At 39.1% G+C, this 22021-nt stretch overlaps 1 protein-coding gene across 3 annotated transcripts in view; it reads right to left on the bottom strand.

The window, feature by feature from the left end:
* Positions 1-1283: 1283 nt before the first annotated feature.
* The window catches only part of rbm39a (RNA binding motif protein 39a), a 38741-nt gene continuing 18003 nt past the window's right edge, over positions 1284-22021 (bottom strand). For all 3 annotated transcript variants that reach the window (XM_073062151.1, XM_073062149.1, XM_073062150.1), the window contains 11 exons: positions 18322-18474; positions 17094-17231; positions 16718-16783; positions 15846-16050; positions 13642-13728; positions 11694-11762; positions 9548-9580; positions 8501-8582; positions 5498-5603; positions 4477-4555; positions 1284-3448 (listed from right to left, as the gene is read on the bottom strand). In XM_073062151.1, coding sequence (XP_072918252.1) covers positions 3348-3448; positions 4477-4555; positions 5498-5603; positions 8501-8582; positions 9548-9580; positions 11694-11762; positions 13642-13728; positions 15846-16050; positions 16718-16783; positions 17094-17231; positions 18322-18474 — 1119 coding nt within the window. In that variant the 3' untranslated portion in view covers positions 1284-3347. The remainder of the gene's footprint in view (positions 3449-4476; positions 4556-5497; positions 5604-8500; positions 8583-9547; positions 9581-11693; positions 11763-13641; positions 13729-15845; positions 16051-16717; positions 16784-17093; positions 17232-18321; positions 18475-22021) is intronic.

Here is a 22021-nt window from a genome sequence, read left to right as displayed (position 1 = left end):
GAAAATCTTTTCTTTGTACTTTTTTCACTTAAATAAAAGGTTCACGTGAATTAACGTATCACAGATTTTTGTTTTTATTGCATTCTGGAAAATATCCCAACTTTTCTGGAAATGGGGTTTGTAGTTCATTGGAAGCTCAGGGACTATTTAAGAAGTTACAAGTCTTTTGGCCATTTCTTCCCATTTTTATAACCTTCAAATATGACAGCTCTTTACAATTGAGCATTTCATTTTTCAATACTGTAAAATTGACTGGTAATAAGGGTAGATTCAAATTTTAACGAGTGTGCATTCAGTATTTCATCTTTTGACTATTGTGCATCCGAAGATTAATCTTATAAAGCAGCATTTGTTAAGCATTAACCTACTTACTTTAGAAATTTTGAGATAAAACAAGGACACCCATAATCTCAAAACTCTGAAAAGCATTAATTCTATTTGTAATCCCAACACAAGATACAAGAGCCTGGATCTCAAACAAAAAAAATCCACTGGAAGAAGATCACAAAAAAGATTCTGCAGATGCTAGAAATCCAGAGCAACGTACTCAAAATACTGGAGGCACTCAGCAGGTAAGGCAACATCTATGGATAGTATTTCTGTTCAAAGGCCAGAGTTCAAGTTCAAATTAAGTTATCAAAGCACACCTACATCACCATAATCAAACCCCCGAGATTCATTTTCTTGCAGGCAATCAGTCAATACAAGAAACAAAAGAATGAATACAAGATCACAACCAATGTGCAAAAAAAATAATAAATAACCAATAAAGAATGAGGTGAAGAATCCTTGAAAGTGAATCCATAGGTTGTGGGAACAGTTCAGTGACGGGGCAAGAGAAGTTCAGTGAAATTATCCTCTCTGGTTCAAAAGCCAAATGGTTGAGGGGTAATAACTGGTTTTGAACCTGGTGGTGCAGGTCCTTCATAAAGGATGCTGCTTTCTTGCGACAGCATTCCATGTGGATGTGCTCAATGGTGGAGGGGGCTTTACCGGTGATACACTGGGCCAAATCCACTACTTTTGTAATGGATACAGCCTTGCTGACACCTATGATGATAGCATTTTGCCTTCATAGATGCTGCCTGATCCTCCGAGTTCCACCAGCACTTTTTTTTTTGCTATAGAATCCAATTTTTGTTGTCTCTTGGATCTGCTGAGTTTGATCACATTGCCGAAAGCCTGAAAGGTATGAATGCCCATGCGAATGAAAAAATTAAGATGCCCAAGGGAACCTGAATATACCCACTAATATCAGAAACAAAATTCAGATTTTCCCCAAGTGATTTTTCTTTTATTTATTGAACGATTTTGCATTTTTTATACAAAATTTGTACCAATTACAAAATCCTTACTTTTGAATAGAAATACCAGGCTGCTTTTGAATCACACTACAGAAGGGGAAAAAAATTAGGTAATGTTTACACTCTGGAGCTCACAGAGCTTAAAGAAACAGCAAGAAACACCACGCACGGCCAGACAAAATTACTGTTACCCTTGATGCAATTTTTTTAGTGTGCATTTATAAAGACATTGTTATTAATTAACTTTCCAATGAGTTGTTTTTCCTTCCTGATAGAACACTTTCTATATCAAAGGCAATTAAGAAACAACTATTAAACTGGCCTAGGGCTCTAAACGCATATAATTAAAGAGTCTGCTTACGTGTAATTAATATCCAATAGAAGATGCACTGAAAGTGAATATAATTGGCTTTCATCTTATTTGACAACTGTTTAAAAAAAAACAAGAATGAACATGCAATTTATTGAGAAACCCTCAAATTTAAGACAGATTATGTAGTCAACTAATGAAGTGACAACAACCTCCCAATTCCTTCAATTAGAAAACATTGGGTCATAATATCTCAATTAAGTCCAAGAGGCGAAACTCAGGCTTGAAACTGTTAGCAGATTCCTTTCAACTTGCTTGATGTTAGGAATATTTCATTCCTCAGCATAATTGTGAACTTTATATATTTTGCTCTTACACCCATCTTTATTCAGCCAAATGTTCAGACTTTTATTCAAATGGTAAAATTAAGTTTGTCTGGCCTAGATCCTATGGAAGCACAAGGATAGCACATCACTATATTTACATTAGGAACGTTCATTCTGGGTGGGGTGGGCGAAAGTGAAGATTAGCATTGAGAATGGACCAAATAAGGCAAACTGTATATACAATAAGCTTTAATCTGAAAATGTCACCTTGAGGCCAACTGTACAGAAAGATTATTTAGAACTCCATACCTTTTGCAGTTTGCCATTTAATGAATATCCAAACTTTGGTCATAATACTAGCCAAACCTAGTATTAACACTTTCCAGAACTAGGCACGGTGATCTTTAGCCCTAGACTGATACTGATATAGAACACCACTCCAATTAACTTCTGGAATGGTAAGTAGCCAAATCCACAATTGCTACAAATTTAATTTTCTGCACATTAGCATGAACCCTTTTGTTTTTAACATCAGCTATGGATTCCTCAATTAAAAATCGTTGGTAATAAGATCACCAGCAACAACTGAAGAAAAAATCTGGTATGGCCACTTTTCCAGTTATTCTTAAGCCTAACTGGCTTTCTCTCCCTCGTTCTCTAGATCCCCAGTCTCCAATCTATGTAAACTCATGTCATAACACTCCACATAACTTGCCTTCAGATGGTTTCATGGTCACTCACCCTTATTGAAATTGACTGGAATTCCACATATCAGAACAAATGCAGTGAACGATCAGTTGGCTGAGTATTTACTGTGTGGTCTTTAATTCAACAATAGCTGCAACCTACCTATTGAAAGATTACCTTTTCCAATAACTCACTTTTATGCAATAAGTATCTTCACAAAATTTATAAACTGATATTTTAAAAAAGCTCATCTGTGAAGTTCCATCAGAAGAGCACCAAAACCAACAAAATATGTAACTTAAAATGGGTAACAAGAGTGCAGTGCTACCTCTATAGTCTACTTGACTGTAGTAGTCTTATCACAGGAACAACAGAAGTTCAAAACCCCAGGAAAGATGCACACCATCTTTCAATATTGCAGGCTTTCTTCTTTTTTTCTCCTGATCCGATTATCACTGTTATGGTGTAGTCAAAATGTGGTACACTGCACCAAAATCAAAATAAAACAGCCTTAGGGCATTTGTGTAAATCTACTTCTGCCATTTTATTTTCCTTCCACTAGGGCTTGGCAAGATTGAAAAAAAAACATTTGTCTGAAGTCCATTGGGAGTTGTAAGAGTTTTCCCACAATACTTTCCACTTGCGTCGTTTGTACAGGCAACCACTATGTAATTGTCCACATTCTCCAAGTTGCTTGGAATTTCAGTTCCCTTCCAGCTCCTATCGTCTTGCTGGAGTCAGCAGCTGGGTGGTTGTCATCGAGTCTGGGAAGAGGTTGTGATAGGTTGGAAGTGGCACATACGCTGCGGTGATCATTTTCCCTATGAAAGAAAAGTTACATTCCAGACTTAGATTGGCAGCCACTAAGAGAAATCAAATCAGGAAGATGCAGATTTAAATACTAGCTGGAACAAATTTCACCTCAAGGTAAAAACTAGGTTGACTTCCACTAATGGCCTCTGTACTCAAGTTTCAACTTAGCTGTGACATATTGAAAAGGGCTGCTCCCAGAAGTCAGCATTTCACAATATGCAGAGAAATAATAAGCAGCTATCTTACTGGAACTCAAATATTTCCTTACAAAGCCAAACAGCCCCCTTCTATTAACATTGAATTATTTCAGAAACAGTGAAAATACCCAAATAATTAAATGGAAGGGCTGATCCCCGCCAAAAACAAACACACACACGGACTTACCAACAAGACCAACCTTTGCTATTTAAAGCCTTAATTACACAGCTGAACATTCATTTTAAATGGCAGTGAACCAACAATGACCTTTCAATGGGTCAAGAGTCATGTTACAAGTCAGAGCAACCAAGGACAATCGTAGTCTTTCCACAACCATGATTGCTCTTGGCACATGTTTCAACAGAAGTGATTTGCCATTACTACTTCTTTACCAGACAGGTGACCTCAGAAATTATCAATACTCTTCAGTGATTGTCTGCCTGGCATCTAAGGTCGCATAACCAGAACTTGTGATATGCACTAGCTGCTCATACGACCATCCATGACCTGTTCCCATGGCTTCACCGGACTCTGAATGGGGTCTAAGCAGGTAGTACACCTTGCCCAAGAATTACCTGTAAGCTAGTGGAGGGTAGGAGCACCTTGCACCTCCTTTCGTAGAGGCCCATCTCCACCTCCCACCCAAAAGGGTAATAGTGAACTAAATGAAAGTTCACAACAATTTCACCATCATTGCTAATTTTAGCCTTTAATAAATTTAAAATTTCTTAACTATTTGGTGGAATTTCAGCGTATGCCTGAAAATTAGTGAAGATCTAAAATTGCTTGGGGAAAAAAAAATCAGGCACATACGTTCAATAATTTAAATAATACCTACCAGCAAACCACCTTCCGTGTAAGGCGCCAACGGCTGCAGCAGCAGCAGCAATAGTAGGACATTTCACGTAGACATTTCCCTAAAAATGGAAAGGGAAAAAATTCTGTTTGAAAGCCTTGACAAACTACATTTGAATTAAATCATTAACAAGCATATGTTTTAGGTCAGTAATACAGCAAAGAAACAAGACTTTTGGCTCACCAAGTCTGTGCTGTCAAGCACTTTGTTATGCTAATTCTAGCCAGTGTGTGGGTGAATAATCAAATTCACTGCAGATTTAACCATTCACCTACACACTGAGCATTCTACTTTGACTAATTTACCCTCCAATTCACATCTTTGTATTCTGGAGGAAACTGGAGTACCCAGAGGAACCCCAAAGACACAAGGGGAAAATACAAACTGCACACAGACAGAATGTGCAGTCAGGTTTGATTAGGTATATTACAAGTGCACCCAAGGTTATGAAGGTCTGATGTAAGCACAGCCAATACACACAAATGAATGGGAGTTAGGGGGATGGATTAGCCAGTTGTTGTGCTGTAACTGAGTACCTTGGTTTAACTACACATTGCCCCTGGAGCCGAAGTTTTCATTTAAATATATTGCCAGCTGGCCACATTTCTGACCTGCAAATCGTCCAGGTTATGACCAGTTTTCAGAACTGGAATCATGTTATAACCTGGAGAGGACCTGTGTATCAAAAAAGAAAAATACTTTGGAAGGTAGGAGGTACAAAATTGGGATTAGATGTACACTATGAAATCCTGGAATTTCAAAGTGAAAAAGGTCTTCTAGTTCACTGTAGTGTAAAAGGATCTGCTCAGTCTAGTGCTTACTAAAAGCATGTTGGCAGAAAAGGTGTGGCATGTTCCTTTCACAATGGATTTCTAATATCTCCATTTCATTTCTTGCAGTTAACCACTGGTCCTTCAGTGGTACCACGTACAGGAATTTCACAAAGGAACAAAATACAGAAAGTTTTTGCAACAGGAAACCTAACAAGGAAAGACTGTCTTACCTGGGGTGAATTTTTATCTACAAATATGTGAATTACTCCTCCATGCTTGTTGCATTCTTCAATTACATCATCTCTGATTTCTTGGTCCCAAGCTGGATCATCTTCCCTTTATAAAAGAAATTATTCCTATTAAAGTGTGCAACTCCACAATGAATAGCTGCATTAAAGCCTACAAATATCTTTGTATTTAAAAGAATACATTCTCAGTTGTTTCTGGTCTTACATTTCCATAATTATGTCACAATACTGCAACTGGAATAGGTGTATAGATCACACATATAGGAATTCAATTGTCTTTTATTTGCCTCTAAAACCACAAGCAATTGTCAGGAAAAATAACTGCTTCTTTGGGTCTTTGACAGTGAAGTTAATCAAGTGGTTGTCAACAGAACTAAGCTCAACACCCACATGTTAAGGAAAATAAAGTAAGGATTATGATAGCAATCATTTCCACTTATGTAATAGTATTAGACTGTTTTCTCATGCAGTTTCATAATTAAAAGCTTTGCCAAACAAAAGGATGCCTGGTGTATGCAGAACAATACTGTTTAATGACTCTGCATTCAGTAACGGGATAGACAAAAAAGTGACAGGATTCTGCTTCCTTGTCCCTCACATTAGAAAAGGACCGTTAATTTTAAAGACCACTAGCTAGAACTGCCAACGTTGGGTGAATGGAAGAAAGAGTGGTGTCTATCAATACAACGAAATAAAAATCACCCAGGAAACCATACTGATTGCATCCATAGATCTATACAATTTCAGCCTCACAAAGACTGCAAACACTCCCACAAGCAAATCAAGACAAAGTAGACCATTTGACCATCTCTATTTCCCCCCCTTTATTTTCTGGTTTGATTGAATTCTTATTCAATCTCCCAATTCCAAGAGACCTAATTATACTTAACAACCTTATAGGACAGTTTTAAGGTGCTTGGAAGTAGGTACAAGAGGGATGTCAGAGGTAAGTTTTTCAGGTGGTGGGTGTGTGGAGTGCACTGCCAGGGACAGTAGTAGAGGTGGGTCTTTTGAGAGACTCTTAGATAGATATCTGGAGCTTAGAAAAATAGAACTGTGCAGTAGGGAAATTCTAGGCAGTTTTTAAGAGTAGGTTATATGGTCAACCCAACATTGTGGGACAATGGGCCTGTAATGTGCTGTAGATTTCTATGTTTCTATGACACTACATCTGTTACTTTCTGAAAATCAAAATATGCATAGAGGCAAGCCTTTTCCATCATTCAACAAAAACATCACTGATCATTTACTTCAGCATCACTAACCCATTCCATTAACACACCAATTATCAACCTCTGCTTTGATTTTTATCTGTGAAGTAAATATTCAGTCAGCAATCTAGAAATTGGCTTGTATCAAATGCATCCTGTTGAGGGGATAATTTCAAACATTCAGTGTTTAGGAGAGGCATCATTCTAACTAAAATATGCATGTCATATTTTTTAAATTCCAAGGCATTTAACATAAACTGGTTTCTGCAAAGACCCTCATAGCTGGATTTCAACCTCATCAGCCAGTGTAAATGTGTTACTTCAGATCTTTATTATATATGCAGTAAGGCCACCTGGAGGATGAGAAATCTTGGGGTCCGTGTTGATAGGATACTCAAAGCTGCTGTGCAAGTTGATAGTGTTAAGGCGGCGTATGGTGTGTTGGCATTCATCAACCGTCGGACTGAGTTCAAGAGCCATGAGGTAATGTTATAGCTATACAAAACCTTGGTCAGACCCCACTCGGAGTACTGTGTTCAGTGGTCACCTCATTACAAGAAGGATGTGGATACCATAGAAAGACTGTACTCTGCCTTTTCTCCTTGGAGCAACAGAGGATGAGAGATGACCTGATAAGAGATGCGTAAGATGATGGAAGTCATTGATTGCGTGGATAGCCAGAGGCTTGTTCCCAGGGTTGAAATGGCTAACACTAGGGGGCATAGTTTTAAGGTGCTTGGAAATGGGTACCAAGGGGATGTCTTGGGGGGGGGGGGGGGGGGTCCTTTTAAGAGCATCTTAGATAGGTACATAGAGCTTAGAAAAATAGAGGGCTATGAACTAGGGAAATTCTAAACAGTCTCTAGAGTAGGTTACATGGTAGGCAAAGCACTGTAGGCCGAAGGGCCTGTAATGTGCTGTAAATTTCTATACTCTAATTACATAGATCTATGCAACCATGAACTAGGAATCATTTTCTTCCTACAGGCTGTACAAGATGACACTTCAATCCAATGGTGAGTACAGGAAAAAAAACTCCCTTGAAAAGTAGAAGGCATGTCAATGCTAAGACCATAAGACCATCATGACTGATCTACTTCCCTGTCCCAATCTCCCGGCTTCTTCCCGTATCCTTTCATGCCCTGACTAATCAAAAATCTATCAAACTCTGCCTTAAATATGTCCAATAACTTGGCCTCCACAACTGCCTGTGGCAATGAATTCCACAGATTCACCAATCTAGCTAAAGAAATTCCTCATCTCCATTCTAAATGGATGTCCTTCTATTCTGAGGCTATGCTCTCCAGTCTTAGACTTTCCCCACCATAGGAAGCATCCTCTCCACATCCACTCTACTGAGGCATTTCAATATCCAATAGGCATTGATGATGTAATATGACTAATAACAGAAAATCTTCAGATGTTGGAAACCAAAGTAATACACACAAAATGCTGGAGGAACTTAGTAGGCTAGGCTGCAACTATGGAGGAGAGGAAATTGTCAACATTGCAGGTTGAGACTGTTCATCAGGACAGACTTCCAGCATTTGCAGATTTCCTCTTGTTTGTGATTCGAACACTGTTGTGAAGTCTCTTCCAGGGATGCCTACCTCTTCCCTTCAACAGGAGTTCAGTGAAACCCACACTCACTGCAAAATCTGCTCCTCATATAATAAGCATTTCATTTTGGAATGATTTTCATGAACCTCTCTCGGTAATATATATTGGTCTTATCTTTTGAGAAAATTTTCAGGAAAGTAAACCAGCAACTTACGACTGTGGGTTAAACATGTTGGACAGCTGGAAACACTGTGTTGCTATTGGTGGGGCATTCACCGTCACAGGAGGATTCAGCGCTGAAATAATAATATTAAGATCCTTAAAAATGTATCGTAAAGCATGTTTATTCCATAACATGCAGCTTGCATCACTTCACATTGAAATTATGAACCCTGACACAACAATGCATATGTTTGTACTGAGATATATATTTTAAGAGATGTGACAAAATGTTACATATTTCATAACATTTGATACGCCCAAAGTCCTCTGAACCTTGAATACTGATATGATTACTAAATCTTTAGCCTCCTTGAAAGCTCAATATTCCCAAACCATGTTCAACAGAAAGCTGTAACAAGTCTATCATATTTTGCCACTGAGTGCCTTAGAACTCAAGTTCTAGTGTATAATCAAATTGTAATAGTTAAAAGTAACTACCCTATTTCTCCCACATGCAAAATCTTGCAGCTTAATTTGAACCAAGTTTCTTAAATAACTCACATTCCAAATGGTCAAGAAGTTCCAGAATAATAAATTACACAAGAAAATTTTCAAATTTACTAAGTGCCCATCACTACATCAGACATCTCCAATCTGAGACTCAGCCACATCCTTCTGAAGGTTGGTCATTACTGTATTGCAGTTAATACAGCACCCGCTACATACAGTGAAATCCCGAATGGCATTCAAATGAATGTTATAAATATTAAACACTTTCTAAAACCTCAAGTGCTCATACCATGTCACGTGGTACAGATATTTAGGGTTCTATCTTAATACAAATTAAGGAGAGTTACCTTACAGGCTGAGAAATGGATTTAAGAGATCCCAGTTCCTTGGAAAAAATCCAAACAGTTTGTTGGTTTTGCTTTATGCTTTTCTCTCGTGCCCTATCCAACAATGTTTCAAGCACCAAAAATGTAATTCAGTATCTAGACAGTCCTTAGGGATATCCTGAGGAATTATACCCAAATTGTAATTCTTCTGTTTAACAAATAAGAGATGACACCAAATTACCAGATAAAACCACCTCTCTTACCTTCAGTCTGTTGGATAATTCTGGTCTGCAAATCTATGAAAAAGCAGAAGAGACAATTATTAAATCCTCTCTCAAACAATGTAAAAACCATTGCCCAATTAGCCTTCCAACTATAAAATTTGTCACAGTACAAAATTTATTTAGAGATACAACACAGTAACAGGCCTTCTTAGCCCAACAAGCCTGCGCCATCCAATTACAACCATGTGACCAATTAAACTACTAACAATTACATCTTTGGAAGAAACTAAGACCATCCAGAGGCAACTCTCAGTCACGGGGAGAACAACAGAATTTAACCTGGGTTGGTGGCGCTTTAATAGTGTCATGCTAACCACTACCTACTGTGCCACCCATAACTGGGAACGAGCAGATTTGATATGTCACGAAACTCGTGTAAATTTCTACAGATGTACAATGTACAAGATGGTAGCATCCATCAAAGGCTGTCTTCCAAGATTTTTACATCATGTTTTTGTCTATGTCCTGCCCCAACAGTAGCAGAACGCTTCGGAGAGGGTGGCGTAATGGTACACAAATGCAAAGGAATGAACCAGAGTACCCAAGTGACTCTGAACCTTCTGAGGATTCATAGCACAAGGTTAAACTTGGGCAAGGAAGCCTTTTGCTGATTTCCACCAACTGTCCTTTCTTCAGCACAAAAAATACTCATCCACTTTGACTATCATTTCAAAGTAGTACTGATAATTAATATCATTAACATATGCTGTTAAGTGTGTATTGTGGCAGCAGTAAAATGCAACACATAATGAAAACTATAAATTCTAATATGTATTCTTCAGACTCTTGTACCGTCTTCTCTGATGGTATCAATGAGAAGCGGGCATCTCCTGGATGTATGCTGCTTTTTGAAGCATCCCCTTTTGAAGATGTCCTGGAAGTTGGGAAAAGCTAGTTTCCATGATGGAACTGGCAAAGCTTACAACTTTCTGCATTTTTTTTTCAGATCCTGTGCAACTGTCCCTTCCTACCAGTTGGTGATGCAGCCAGCTCCAAAGTTCTTCACTATACATCTATAGAAATTTGTGAATACCTTTGATTGCATATGTTGGGCCCACTATAGATCTTCAAAGATATTGACACTCAGGAATTTGACACTGCTCACACTTTCCACTTCTGATCCCTTGACGAGGACTGGTGTGTGTTGCCTCAACTTCCCTTTCCTGAAGTCCACAATCAATTCCTTGGACTTACTGACCTTGAGTGCAAGCTGTTGCTGTGACACCACTCAATCAGCTGATTTATCTCACTCCTGTATGCCCTCTCATTACCATCTTAAATTCTGCCAACAATAGTTGTGTCATCAGCAAATTTATAGTTGGCTTTTGAGCTGTGCCTAGCCACACAATTGTGGGTGTAGACACAGTAGAGCAATGGGACAAGCATACATCCTTCAGGTGCACCAGTGTTGACGATCAGTGAGAAGTCATTTCTGATCCACCAAGACTGCGGTCTCTAGGTGAGGAAGTCAATGATCCAGTTGCTAAGGGAGGTAGAGTCCCAGGTTTTGAAGCTTGGTTATTAGAACTGAGGATACGATTGTGTAGAACACTGAGATGTAGTCAATAAACAGCAGCCGATGAGGGTACTTGTCCAGGTGATCCAAAGTCGAGTGGATAGTCAGTGTGATTAGCTGGAATCAATTTAATGGATATCCAACATTTGTACCTTGAGACCATAAGAATTTGGGACAGCTCTAGGCCATACATACTCTTGAAAGTGTTTCACTATGCTACATGATCTTGTCTGATACAACCTTTTGTCCACTTTCCCACCCTACTCCCATAACCTCTAAATGCCTATTTACACTATCCAGCAGAACAATAACCTGATGTTGAGACTCCACAAGGAATGGATCTGAACAAAACTCTGAGGTCCGGTCATAAAATTGCAGCAAATGGTCAAAATCATAGCAAAAATAATCTCTGAACATCCTTAACGAAGACAGTGCTAACAGTAAAACACAAAACCAATAATGTCAAGTAGGTGATCTTTTCCAAAGGCCCCATAATCACCAAAACAAACATTTTGCATTTGGACTCATTTCATATATCAATAAAAAGCCACACAACTAGATACACTGACCCTGTCATCATAGTTGCAATACTTGGTTGTTCTAACTTACCAATAACTTGTTCATTGATGTTCAGTTTGGGTTCTCCCAGAACTACTCGGCTCCAGACATCGCCTTGCTCTAAATATGAACAAAAAAAGACCTGAATTGTGGAGGTGAGCTGTATGAATGCCCTTCCCCTCAAGGCAGCATATATCAGAATATAGCATCAAAGAATTTGAGCAGAATTTAAGTCAACAGAAATCTCAGGGGAAATCCCCCCACACCACCACCTTTTGGTTTGAGTTACACCTAGCAGAAAAGATTGTAGTTACTTAAGTTCAATCACAAGGATATCGTTCATCATTGAAGGTATTTCTCAAGACAACAATCAACCAACTCCACACACAAAATGCTGGTGGAACACAGCAGGCCAGGCAGCATCTATAGGGAGAAGCACCGTCGACGTTTCGGGCCGAGACCCTTTGTCAGGACTAACCGAAAGGAAAGCTAGTAAGAGCACTGAAACACATGATTCTGCAGGAGCTCTAACTATCTTTCCTTTCAGTTAGTCCTGACGAAGGGTCTCGGCCCGAAACGTCGACGGCGCTTCTCCCTATAGATGCTGCCTGGCCTGCTGTGTTCCACCAGCATTTTGTGTGTGTTGTTTGAATTTCCAGCATCTGCAGATTTCCTCGTGTTTGCTCTTTAAAATCAACCAACTCCAGTAGCTTATCAATAACTTCCATAAGTACAGTATTATGCAAAAGTCTTCGGCACATGTGCCTACTTTAGCATAGTACTTTAGTAATTTTAAGTACTGTACTGCTGCCACAAAAAAACAAATTTCATGACACATGTGAGTGACAATAAATCTGATTCTGATATGGGTCTCCATTGTAGACTGAGATTGGGAAGGAGGCAGAGAGAGGGGAATCATGGTTGGGAAAGGGGGAAGGACAGGATGCACCAGAGACAGTCTATAATGATCACTAAAGCAATTGCTTGCAATCAAATAATCTTGCCTGGTAGTCTCATGGCTAGGCGGGTAAGCACCCATGCCACCCATTGTCACTGGCACTCTGCCATGCTCCTCCCACAGAGGTCCACCCTGACTATTACCAAAATCCTTTGCTCCCACCAGATTTACAAACTTATTCTCCACTCCACATTGACAAATACAGTACTGTGCAAATGCCTTATGCACCCTAGCTATATATGTGCCTAAGACTTTTGCAGAGCAGCGCAGTTGCATTTGGTGATAACTGTACAGTATCAGTTCCACCTGCAGTTTTTCCAGAAAATGAAATCTCTTATCTCTACAAGCAGGAAGACAGATATTAATTCAGACTTGGGCTGATAAGCAGTATGTAATAACTACACTACAATGACCACTGCCAGCATATTTATCCTGGAAGAAGGAAAGAGGATGTGCAAAGGCATAGACCAACCTTTGACTAAAACCTAAACAGTTTAAGTCATACAAATACCATGCCTAAAAATGCAGGTCAAAGGTTGGGATTCACCCAAACACCACCCATGTCTAATCAGCACAAGACAGAAACATTATATAATATTCTTTTGTCAGGCAAAGTGCCATTCGAACAGTGCAATGTTGTAGGTAGCATAGGCAGTCTGTACCTACTCGTTATTGCCACTAATATTCCTTTCAAAAAATGAGGCTGGAGGTTTACCAGTTGCATGATCCACTATAGTCTTACCAAGGATTCTTCAACAAAAAACGTCCTAAATATGTAATTTCTAGTCCCTAGAATGACTAATACATGAAATCGATCTCAAGTCAAACATCTTTACTTGGAAATCTAACAATGGTCCTTAATTGCTACCAAACCAAAATGTTAGAACTTCCTTATTCAAAAGCAGCATAGGAATCCTCTTATGACATAAGTCCTGAAGCAGCACCTCGCCACCATCTTTATGCAATTAACCTTATACAATATCTGCACTTTCAAACAATATCATGCAAATCCTGTTTGTAACATAAAAATGACATTATTACCTGTTACTGCTGCCATTGTGCCCAGTGAAATGTTGCCACTCATCTGCAAAGCCTGCTGTGCAGCTGGGGGAATTTGCAGTCCTGTACCTGAACCAAACATATACACAAAATATTAGACTCAATGGGTGAGAGAAGATAAACAATGCAATACTAAAAAGATGGAAACTTCAGCACGAACAAGATACTGATCAAAGAGAAGACAGTCACAGGCATTAAGGTTAAAAAAAAAGCCGGGCCATTCTCCAGCCACCAAAAATCGTTGAAAGGGAGAGGATACCTGAATGGAGTTTAAACATTAGCATTGACAGAGCCAAAATGGCCAGTTTCAGGTTGGTCAATTCAGGTTAAAATTGATGGTTTGGTCTTACTTAAAGATCTGCTACTCTACAACTTTGTTAGGGTCTCTTCACTGTAACAGAACAAAAACAAGAATACAATCACTAAAGTGAAATATTACTACGAAAACAGTTACGAATTTGCAACCTAAGGGATGGACGAGCATGAAGTTGCCACAGCTGATTATGACAAGGAACAGATGAGAATATAATGAGAGGAAACAAAATTCCTGGTTGGTAGGAATGATAGAAATGTAAACAAAAATGAAATTTGGGAAGATCAGTGTGTAGTTGTACAAAAAATATTATCAATGCGGATACAGCAAGCTCTTATAGAGCAACCAAAGGAACAATTATTGCAAGGCTTTCAATGTAAGGAAGATGAAGCCTTGTTGCAACCTTACTATTCAGACTAACATGCAATTTCCTCTCCTTGTCCAAGGAGACAATTCCTTCAAAATTTTACAATATTGATTCCTGCAATGAGCTGTTCTCTGTGCTAAATGGGCCTACATCCTTTGTAGATTGGTACTGAGGCACATGATTCTGGAGGAGCTTTACTGGGCAGGTACTTCAAAACATTTTCTTGACAATGATCAAGAATTATCAAGTACAGCTATTTAAGGTGGCAGCAAAGGAGAATTTCTTTTCCTGATTATCAACATTAGAATTCTCAGCCTCAGAGGGTTATGACCTCTGAGAAGTTTTTAAAAAAAATTGAGATTGGCAGAACCACTTGAATAAAGTTAAGGAGGTCAATCGCAATTGCAGTGAAAATTAAAGATCTTACTGAGAGACGTCGCAGGCGCAAAAGGCTGAAAACACTTCTGATACCATTATCTTCTCATAGATCACAATCAAACTACAGGACGCCCCTGTTTTTCGAACGTTCGCTTTACGACAATTCGCTGTTACAAAAGACCTACATTAGTACCTGTTTTCGCTAACCAGAGGATTTTCGCTTTTACGAAAAAAAGATGGCCACCTTATATATGTGTTTACCCTGAGAAACACTACCATGACCGTGAAGCCTGGTGCGGGCAATTGCGTGCGCACGCATGTATGTGTCGATTTTTTCCCTCCAAATCGATTTTGGCTCGCTGTCTCCCGACTCTGATAAGTGAAACTACACCATAGTACAATATTTCTACTTTATATAGGCTGTATATTTATCATATCATTCCTGCTTTTACTATATGTTCGTGTTATTTTAAGTTTTATGTGTTACTTGGTATGATTTTGTAGGTTATTTTTTGGGTCTGGGAATGCTAATTTTCCCATTTAAATTAATGGTAATTGCTTCTTCGCTTTACGACATTTTGGCTTACAAAGAGTTTCATAGGAACGTTCTACCTTCGGATAGCAGGGTAAACCTGTATTACGTTTCACATAAAACTGCAGTAAAATGGCTATTAGGGTTGTAAGTCTCTCAGATATTCCATATGTTCTTCCTTAATTAGCTTTTTCAAAATAAGGTGCTATACAGGAATAAAAATATGTCAACCCATGAAATCTCTGGAGAGCAGCGGGACAGTGTGCAAGAAACATCTGAGTTTTACAGTACTGCACTTAACGGTCTACGCCACACCATGGCAAAATTCTAAAATGCTTTCAATGCTGCATACTAATTGATTACTAAGAGATTAGGCATTACAACCACGGCCTGGTGCCCATTCTACACACCGAGTAGAGAAATGACTATCCACTGAATAGCAAGAAGTAAACAAAACAAAAGCCATGCTATTAAGCTGGAGATTTCAAACTTGAGTCCATAAGTAGTATTGTATTCCTGTTTAGTTAAATATAAAGTATCAATATGAAAACTACGAATGAGCTTTAAGTCTTTCCCACTCGTTCTCACTGAAATACCTTCTGCCAGTCTAGCCATCAGCTGTAGACGTCCTGTCGTTCCAAGGTCAATACCAGTCCTTTCCAATTCATCACTGTCTAGGAATGAGCTGGCATTAGAAGAATCAGATCGTTCTGTAACATGGCCGACCTTCATTGGCCTACCAGCAAGCTCAAAACCATTCAATTGTTCCAGAGCCTTCTTTGCACACTCAGCATCAGAAAACTAGACAGAAAACAAATACCAGTTAACATAATATATCATTGTAAAAACAAAGTGCTTTGCATTACTGTATGCCAATGTCAACATTTCCACTTATCTATACCAATCCTATTTGCCTATATTCTTCAATGCCTCACCTAGTCAAATGCCTGTCTAAATGTCTCAAACTGGCCAACCTTATCAAATGCTATCACCTGCTCTGGCTATATTGCCAATATTTAAAAACCTTTTTCAAGAAAATTTGCCTCTCAATACCTACTTAAAGCTCGTTCCTCTTACATTAAACCTGTTTTTTGTTCTTATATTCCTACGATGGAAAAATTCAAACTTCTTTCTACAGGGGTGCTAGCAAAGTGTAGAGTAGGTTATTTTCATTCCATTGCCTTTAACTCATTATATAAAGGTTGTAATTTATTTCAGTTATGTAAATGGTTCAGAATCCATTGATGACATACACTTGATAATACAACTTTAAGAAGTTAAGACTATCCTATATTCACCTCTGAATTTTACATCATCTCTCCGCCTCTATCATGCTAGGAAATGCAAACCCAGGCTATACAACTTCTCTCCAGGACTGAAATCCCCCAATCCAGGAAACATCTCAATCAGAAAAGCTGAATTACATGCAACCTTAACATAAAAGTTCGCACCCAAAATATCAACCTACCGTAATGAATCCATAGCCTTTTGACCGGCCAGTTTCACTATCCATCATCAGTTGTATATTTTCAATCTAAAGATTCAAACAGTAAGAAGTCATGATCCACAGATAAATCAAATTAACTCAAAATATCTAGTTTCCTATAAAGCCAGAATAATATTAAGGAAGTTTCAATCACCTTTATCCTATCCTATGCTCTGCATTAATGCTTTCCAGATTTCTCCCTTCCCTAATTGATGTTTAGTCATGAATACATGACGAAGTATTATAAGCACCGATCAAAACACTGAAACTTGTTTTTTTTTTAAAAAGCAAATGAGCATGAAGCTACATTTCACTGAAATCTTAATAAAGAGGTCATTCAATATTTTGCAATACTTACTCTACCAAAGGGTTCAAAAATTCCTCTCAACATTTCTTCAGTGATATTGAAGTGCAAAGATCCTACATAGAGCCTCATTGGTCCTGCAGTACCTTTCTGGAGGTTGTTAGCAAGGGCTGCAGCTCGGTTCTTCTCAGCCTGTTAAGCATAAATGATCTGAATTAATTCTCAAATTGAGGAAATGAGACTTCAAACTGTCCAATGGTAAATGGAAATAAAACACTACAGATGATAGAAGTTTGAAACAAAAATCAAGGTACCAATCTCATTTCTGATCTGCAAGCTTTTGTTCAGGCACTTTTTCCAGTTTGCATTTGTTTTGTTGCATTTATCCAATTTGTCAAAAATGAAAAATTGGCCTCAAAATAGGAATGCATAAAACAAGAGAAAAACTGTAGATGCTGGAAATTCAAGGAGCACGCAAAATGCTGGAGGAACTCAGACCAGGCTGCATCTATGGAATAACAGTACAGCGAAATGTCGACTGTACTCTTTTCCATAGATGCAGCCTGACCCAAGTTCCTCCAGCATTTTGTTGGTGTTGCTAGGAATGTATAAAAATCATTTATTTGCAGAATTGTACTTTTATTAATAAAAAAAATCACCGAGACAACTGGAACATTACCATAAATGATGTGACATTTGTGGATAATGAAATTATCAGGTATCAGGGGTTTTGATAAAAAGCACACCAATTCAGCTATTCAGGAAAGTAACCGGCAAGAACAAAATAGGCCAGGTTGACTCTTCAGTACTATCTACTTCTTTGATTCCTTAACTGCAAAGGAGATTTATGTACTTTGAAAGGTTTGAGGAAGCTGAGGATGTTGAACAAATTGAGTAAAGATCTTTTCATGTTTTAAGCACTAATCTTAAGAGCTCAAAAGTACCACTGATCAGTAAATATGACTAATTGAGGTTGCAGAATGCAACATCAACGCAGGATTATCTTTTGATCCACATCTCAAGACTGATCTCACATTTTAACTCCTCAAATTCTTCAGTTTCAACTCAATTTGCAAATTGGAATGCCACTAAATTATGCTTATTTTATCCAATTAAGTAGATTTCAGTAGGCTTGAGATTAAAGCATAATGGTTAAGGATATTGCTTTGGGACGGAGGATGACATTAAATTATTAGTGCAGACACATTTCATTAATGTTGTGGAACTTACAGCACGTATTATATTGATAGAACATTTTATTATATTTATAATTTTCTCTCACCTGTGAAGCCTGCACAATAATTGGCACACCAAGCAGTTTCTGTCCTGTCAAACCTATTGCCAGTGGAACAGAACTCACATCGACAAACTCTACGTAAGCAATTCCTTTTGAGCGCCTTGAGTTCCTATCTGATATCATTCTTACATCTCGAACCTGCAGGAAAAAAATAAACTTATCAGTGCCAACATTCCAGGGCATGTGTTAAACTAGCAACTAAACTTTTAAAAATATCTTCATCTACAACAGGTAGTTGGTCTTCAGCTCAACGGCTCACACATATTTCATCCTCAAGGATTAAGGTGCAATGACTACAGGGTGAAACAGTAGCAAGAGAACCAGTTTCAATCCTGGTCCTAGGTGGTGTTCAAGTGGAGTTTGCACATTGTCCCTGTAACTCTGCAGGTTTCCTCTGCAAGCCAATGTTTCTTTGGGTTAATTGGCCAGTGTAAACTGCCCATTTTGTATACAGATAGTGTAGCTGGGTGGGCTGATAGTTGGTATAGACTCAGTGGGCTAAAAGGTCTGTTCTGTGCTATCTTGAAAAATCGAAGGTGTAACTTCTAATAGAAACTCAATATAAAAAAGGTCTTTTCATCTATCAGTTGCAGTTGTCATTATGTAAAATAAAAACAAAAGAAATAGGAGCAGGAGTAGGCCATCCGGCCCATCGAGCCTGCCCTGCCATTCAATAAGATCAAGGCTGATCTGTCTGTAAACTCAGTTCCATCTACCTGCCTTTCCCCCATAAACCTAATTCCCTTACTATGTAAAAACCTATCTAAATGTTTCATAAATTATTTAGTGAAGAAGCCTCAACTGCTTCCCTGGGCAGAGAACTCCACAGATTCAACACTCTCTGGGAAGAACAGTTTCTCCTCATCTCCTTCCTAAATCTTCTCCCCTAAATCTTGAGGCAATGTCCCCTAGTTCTAATCTCACCTACCAATGGAAACAACTTTCCTACTTCTATCTTATCTATCCCTTTCAAAATGCTGTATGTTTCTATAAGGTCCCCTCTCATTCTTCTGAATACCAGAGAGTATAGTCCCAGGCAACTCAATCTCTCCTCATAGGTTAACCCCTTCATCCCCGGAATCAAACTAGTGAACCTCCTCTGCACTACCTCCAAAGCCAATATAGACCAGAACTGCACACAGTCCTCCAGATGCGGCCTCAGCAGTACACTGTGTAGTTGCAGCATGACCTTCCTGCTCTTGAATTCAATCCCTCTAGCAATGAAGGCCAACATTCTGTTTGCCTTAATAATCTGTTGTACCCGCAAGCCAACTTTTTGTGATACATGCACAAGCACTCCCAAGTCCCTCTGCACAACAGCATGCAGCAATCTTTCACCATTTAAATAATAATCTGCTCTTCTATTATTCCTTCCAAAGTGGATGATCTTGCAATTACCAACATTGTGTTCCATCTGTCAGACCTCTGCCCACTCACTTAAACTATCTATATCCCTCTGCAGACTCTCTATATCCTCTGTACAATTTGCTTTTCCACTCAGTTTAGCATCATCAGCAAACTTTGCTACGCCACACCCAGTCCCTCTTCCAAATCATCAACGTAAATGGTAAACAGCTGCAGGCCCAGCACCGACCCCTGCAGCACCCCACTCACCACTGACTGCCAACTGGAGAAACACCCATTTATACCAACTCTCTGCCTTTTATCAGTTAACCAATCCACTATCCATGCATCTGTATTTTTATAAGTCTCTCATGCGGCACCATATCGAACACCTTCTGGAATATCTAAGTATATGACATCCACCTGTCACTGCCCTCAATCTACATTCCCCTCTATCCACTGCACTCATTATGTCCTCAAAGAACTCCAGTAAGTTTGTCAAACAGGATCTGCCCTTTCTGAATCCATGCTGCGTCTGTCTAACGGAACCACTCCTTTCTGAATGTTTCGGTATATCTTCTTTAATGACAGTTTCTCAACTACAGATGTTAAGCTAAATAACCTATAGTTGCCTGTCTTTTGCCTACATCCTTTTTTAAAAAGTGGTGTGACACTTGCTGTCTTCAAATCTGCCCCGACCTGCCCAGAGTCTAGAGAGTTTTGATAAATGATTACCAATGCGTCTACTATAACCTCCACCAATTCCTTCAGCACCCTGGGATGCATCCCATCAGGACCAGGGGACTTATTTACCTTCAGGCCTTCTAGTTTGCTCATCGCTATCTCTTTAGTGACAGTGATTTTATCGAGGTCCTCACCTCCCATTTCCTCCATAGCATCCTTCTTTGGCACATTAGACGCGTCCTCCACCGTGAAGACCAACACAAAAATGGCCTCAGCCATTTCCTTATCAATTTCCCCTTCTCATCTTCCAAGGGACCCATGTTGACTTTAGCCACCCTCTTCCGCTTTATGTATTTATGAAAACTTCTGCTATCTGTTTTTATATTTTGTGCTAATTTACTTTCACTCTTATCTTCCCTTTCCTTATTTCTTGTTTAGTTGTACTCTGCTGCTTTTTCAAGTTTTCCCAATCCTCCAGTCTCCCACTACTCTTTGCAACTTTGTACATGAGCTTTTAATTTGATATTATCTTTTATTTCTTTAGTTATCCAAGGCTGGCTCTCCCCACACTTACTGTCCTTACTTTTGACTGGAATATACTTTTGTTGAGCACTGTGAAAAATCTCTTTGAAAGTATTCCACTGTTCCTCAACTGTCCTACCAAGTAGCCTGTGCTCCCAATCCACATTTGCCAACTCCTCTCTCATCCTGTTGTAGTCTCCCTTGTTCAAGCATAATACACTAGTTTTAGATCTATTTCATCCTCCATCTGAATGCGAAATTCAATCATACTATGATCACTCTTTCCAAGAGGATCCCTGCCTACAAGATCATTAATCTTACCTGTCTCATTGCACAGGTCTAGATCTAAGATAGTATTTTCCCTTGTAGGTTCACTAACATGCTGCTCAAGAAAACCATCACGGATGCATTCTATGAAGTCCTCAAGATATCCTTGACCAATCTGAGGAAGGTCAATAAGTCAGGTAAATGGGCAGAAGAGCCCAGCTCTCAGTTCAGGTTCTCTCAAAACACAAGAAAGGAGCAGGCAACCAAGCCCATCAAGCCAGTTCAACCATTCAATATGATCATGACTGATCTATACTGGCTTTAACTCCTGTTCTGTGCACTTTACCCATGGGTCTCAATTACTCAATCTTTCACATATTCACCTATTGCCACGTTAGCCTCTGTTAAGATGGCTGTATGCTTGGAGGTAGCAGCCATTCCAGGTCCAATCAAAGGTGCCTTTGTTGTTTTTCTTTACAATCACACAACAATGCTGGATACTAAGAACATCAAGCATTGCAGGTTTACCCTAATGCTCAATAACAGTGGACATAATGCATACTGTTGTGTTGTTGCCTGGATTTGTGTAATGATGATGTGCAGTCCAAGAAATAAAAAGGTGCAAGTGACCGGCTATGACATATTTACGGTGATTGCAAGACCCTATCGGAAGTTATTAACCTAGAATACTGGTCATTTGCAAGACCACTGCCTCAGTTATTGTGCCTCTGACCCATCTGTTACTGTCACTGGAGGTGGCTGTGGGGTTGGGGGCTGGACCCTCTCATCACTGCTGCCCTCCGTTATTTGCTTGGTAGGAGAACAAGCTGTGCCAGGAGAACTTACACTTGGGCTATTGCTTTTCTCT

Source organism: Hemitrygon akajei, chromosome 11 (genome assembly GCF_048418815.1).
Source record: "Hemitrygon akajei chromosome 11, sHemAka1.3, whole genome shotgun sequence".
NCBI classification, from domain to species: domain Eukaryota; kingdom Metazoa; phylum Chordata; class Chondrichthyes; order Myliobatiformes; family Dasyatidae; genus Hemitrygon; species Hemitrygon akajei.
Note: the sequence above shows the minus strand (reverse complement) of the source record. Positions and strands in the feature narration are given on the sequence as shown.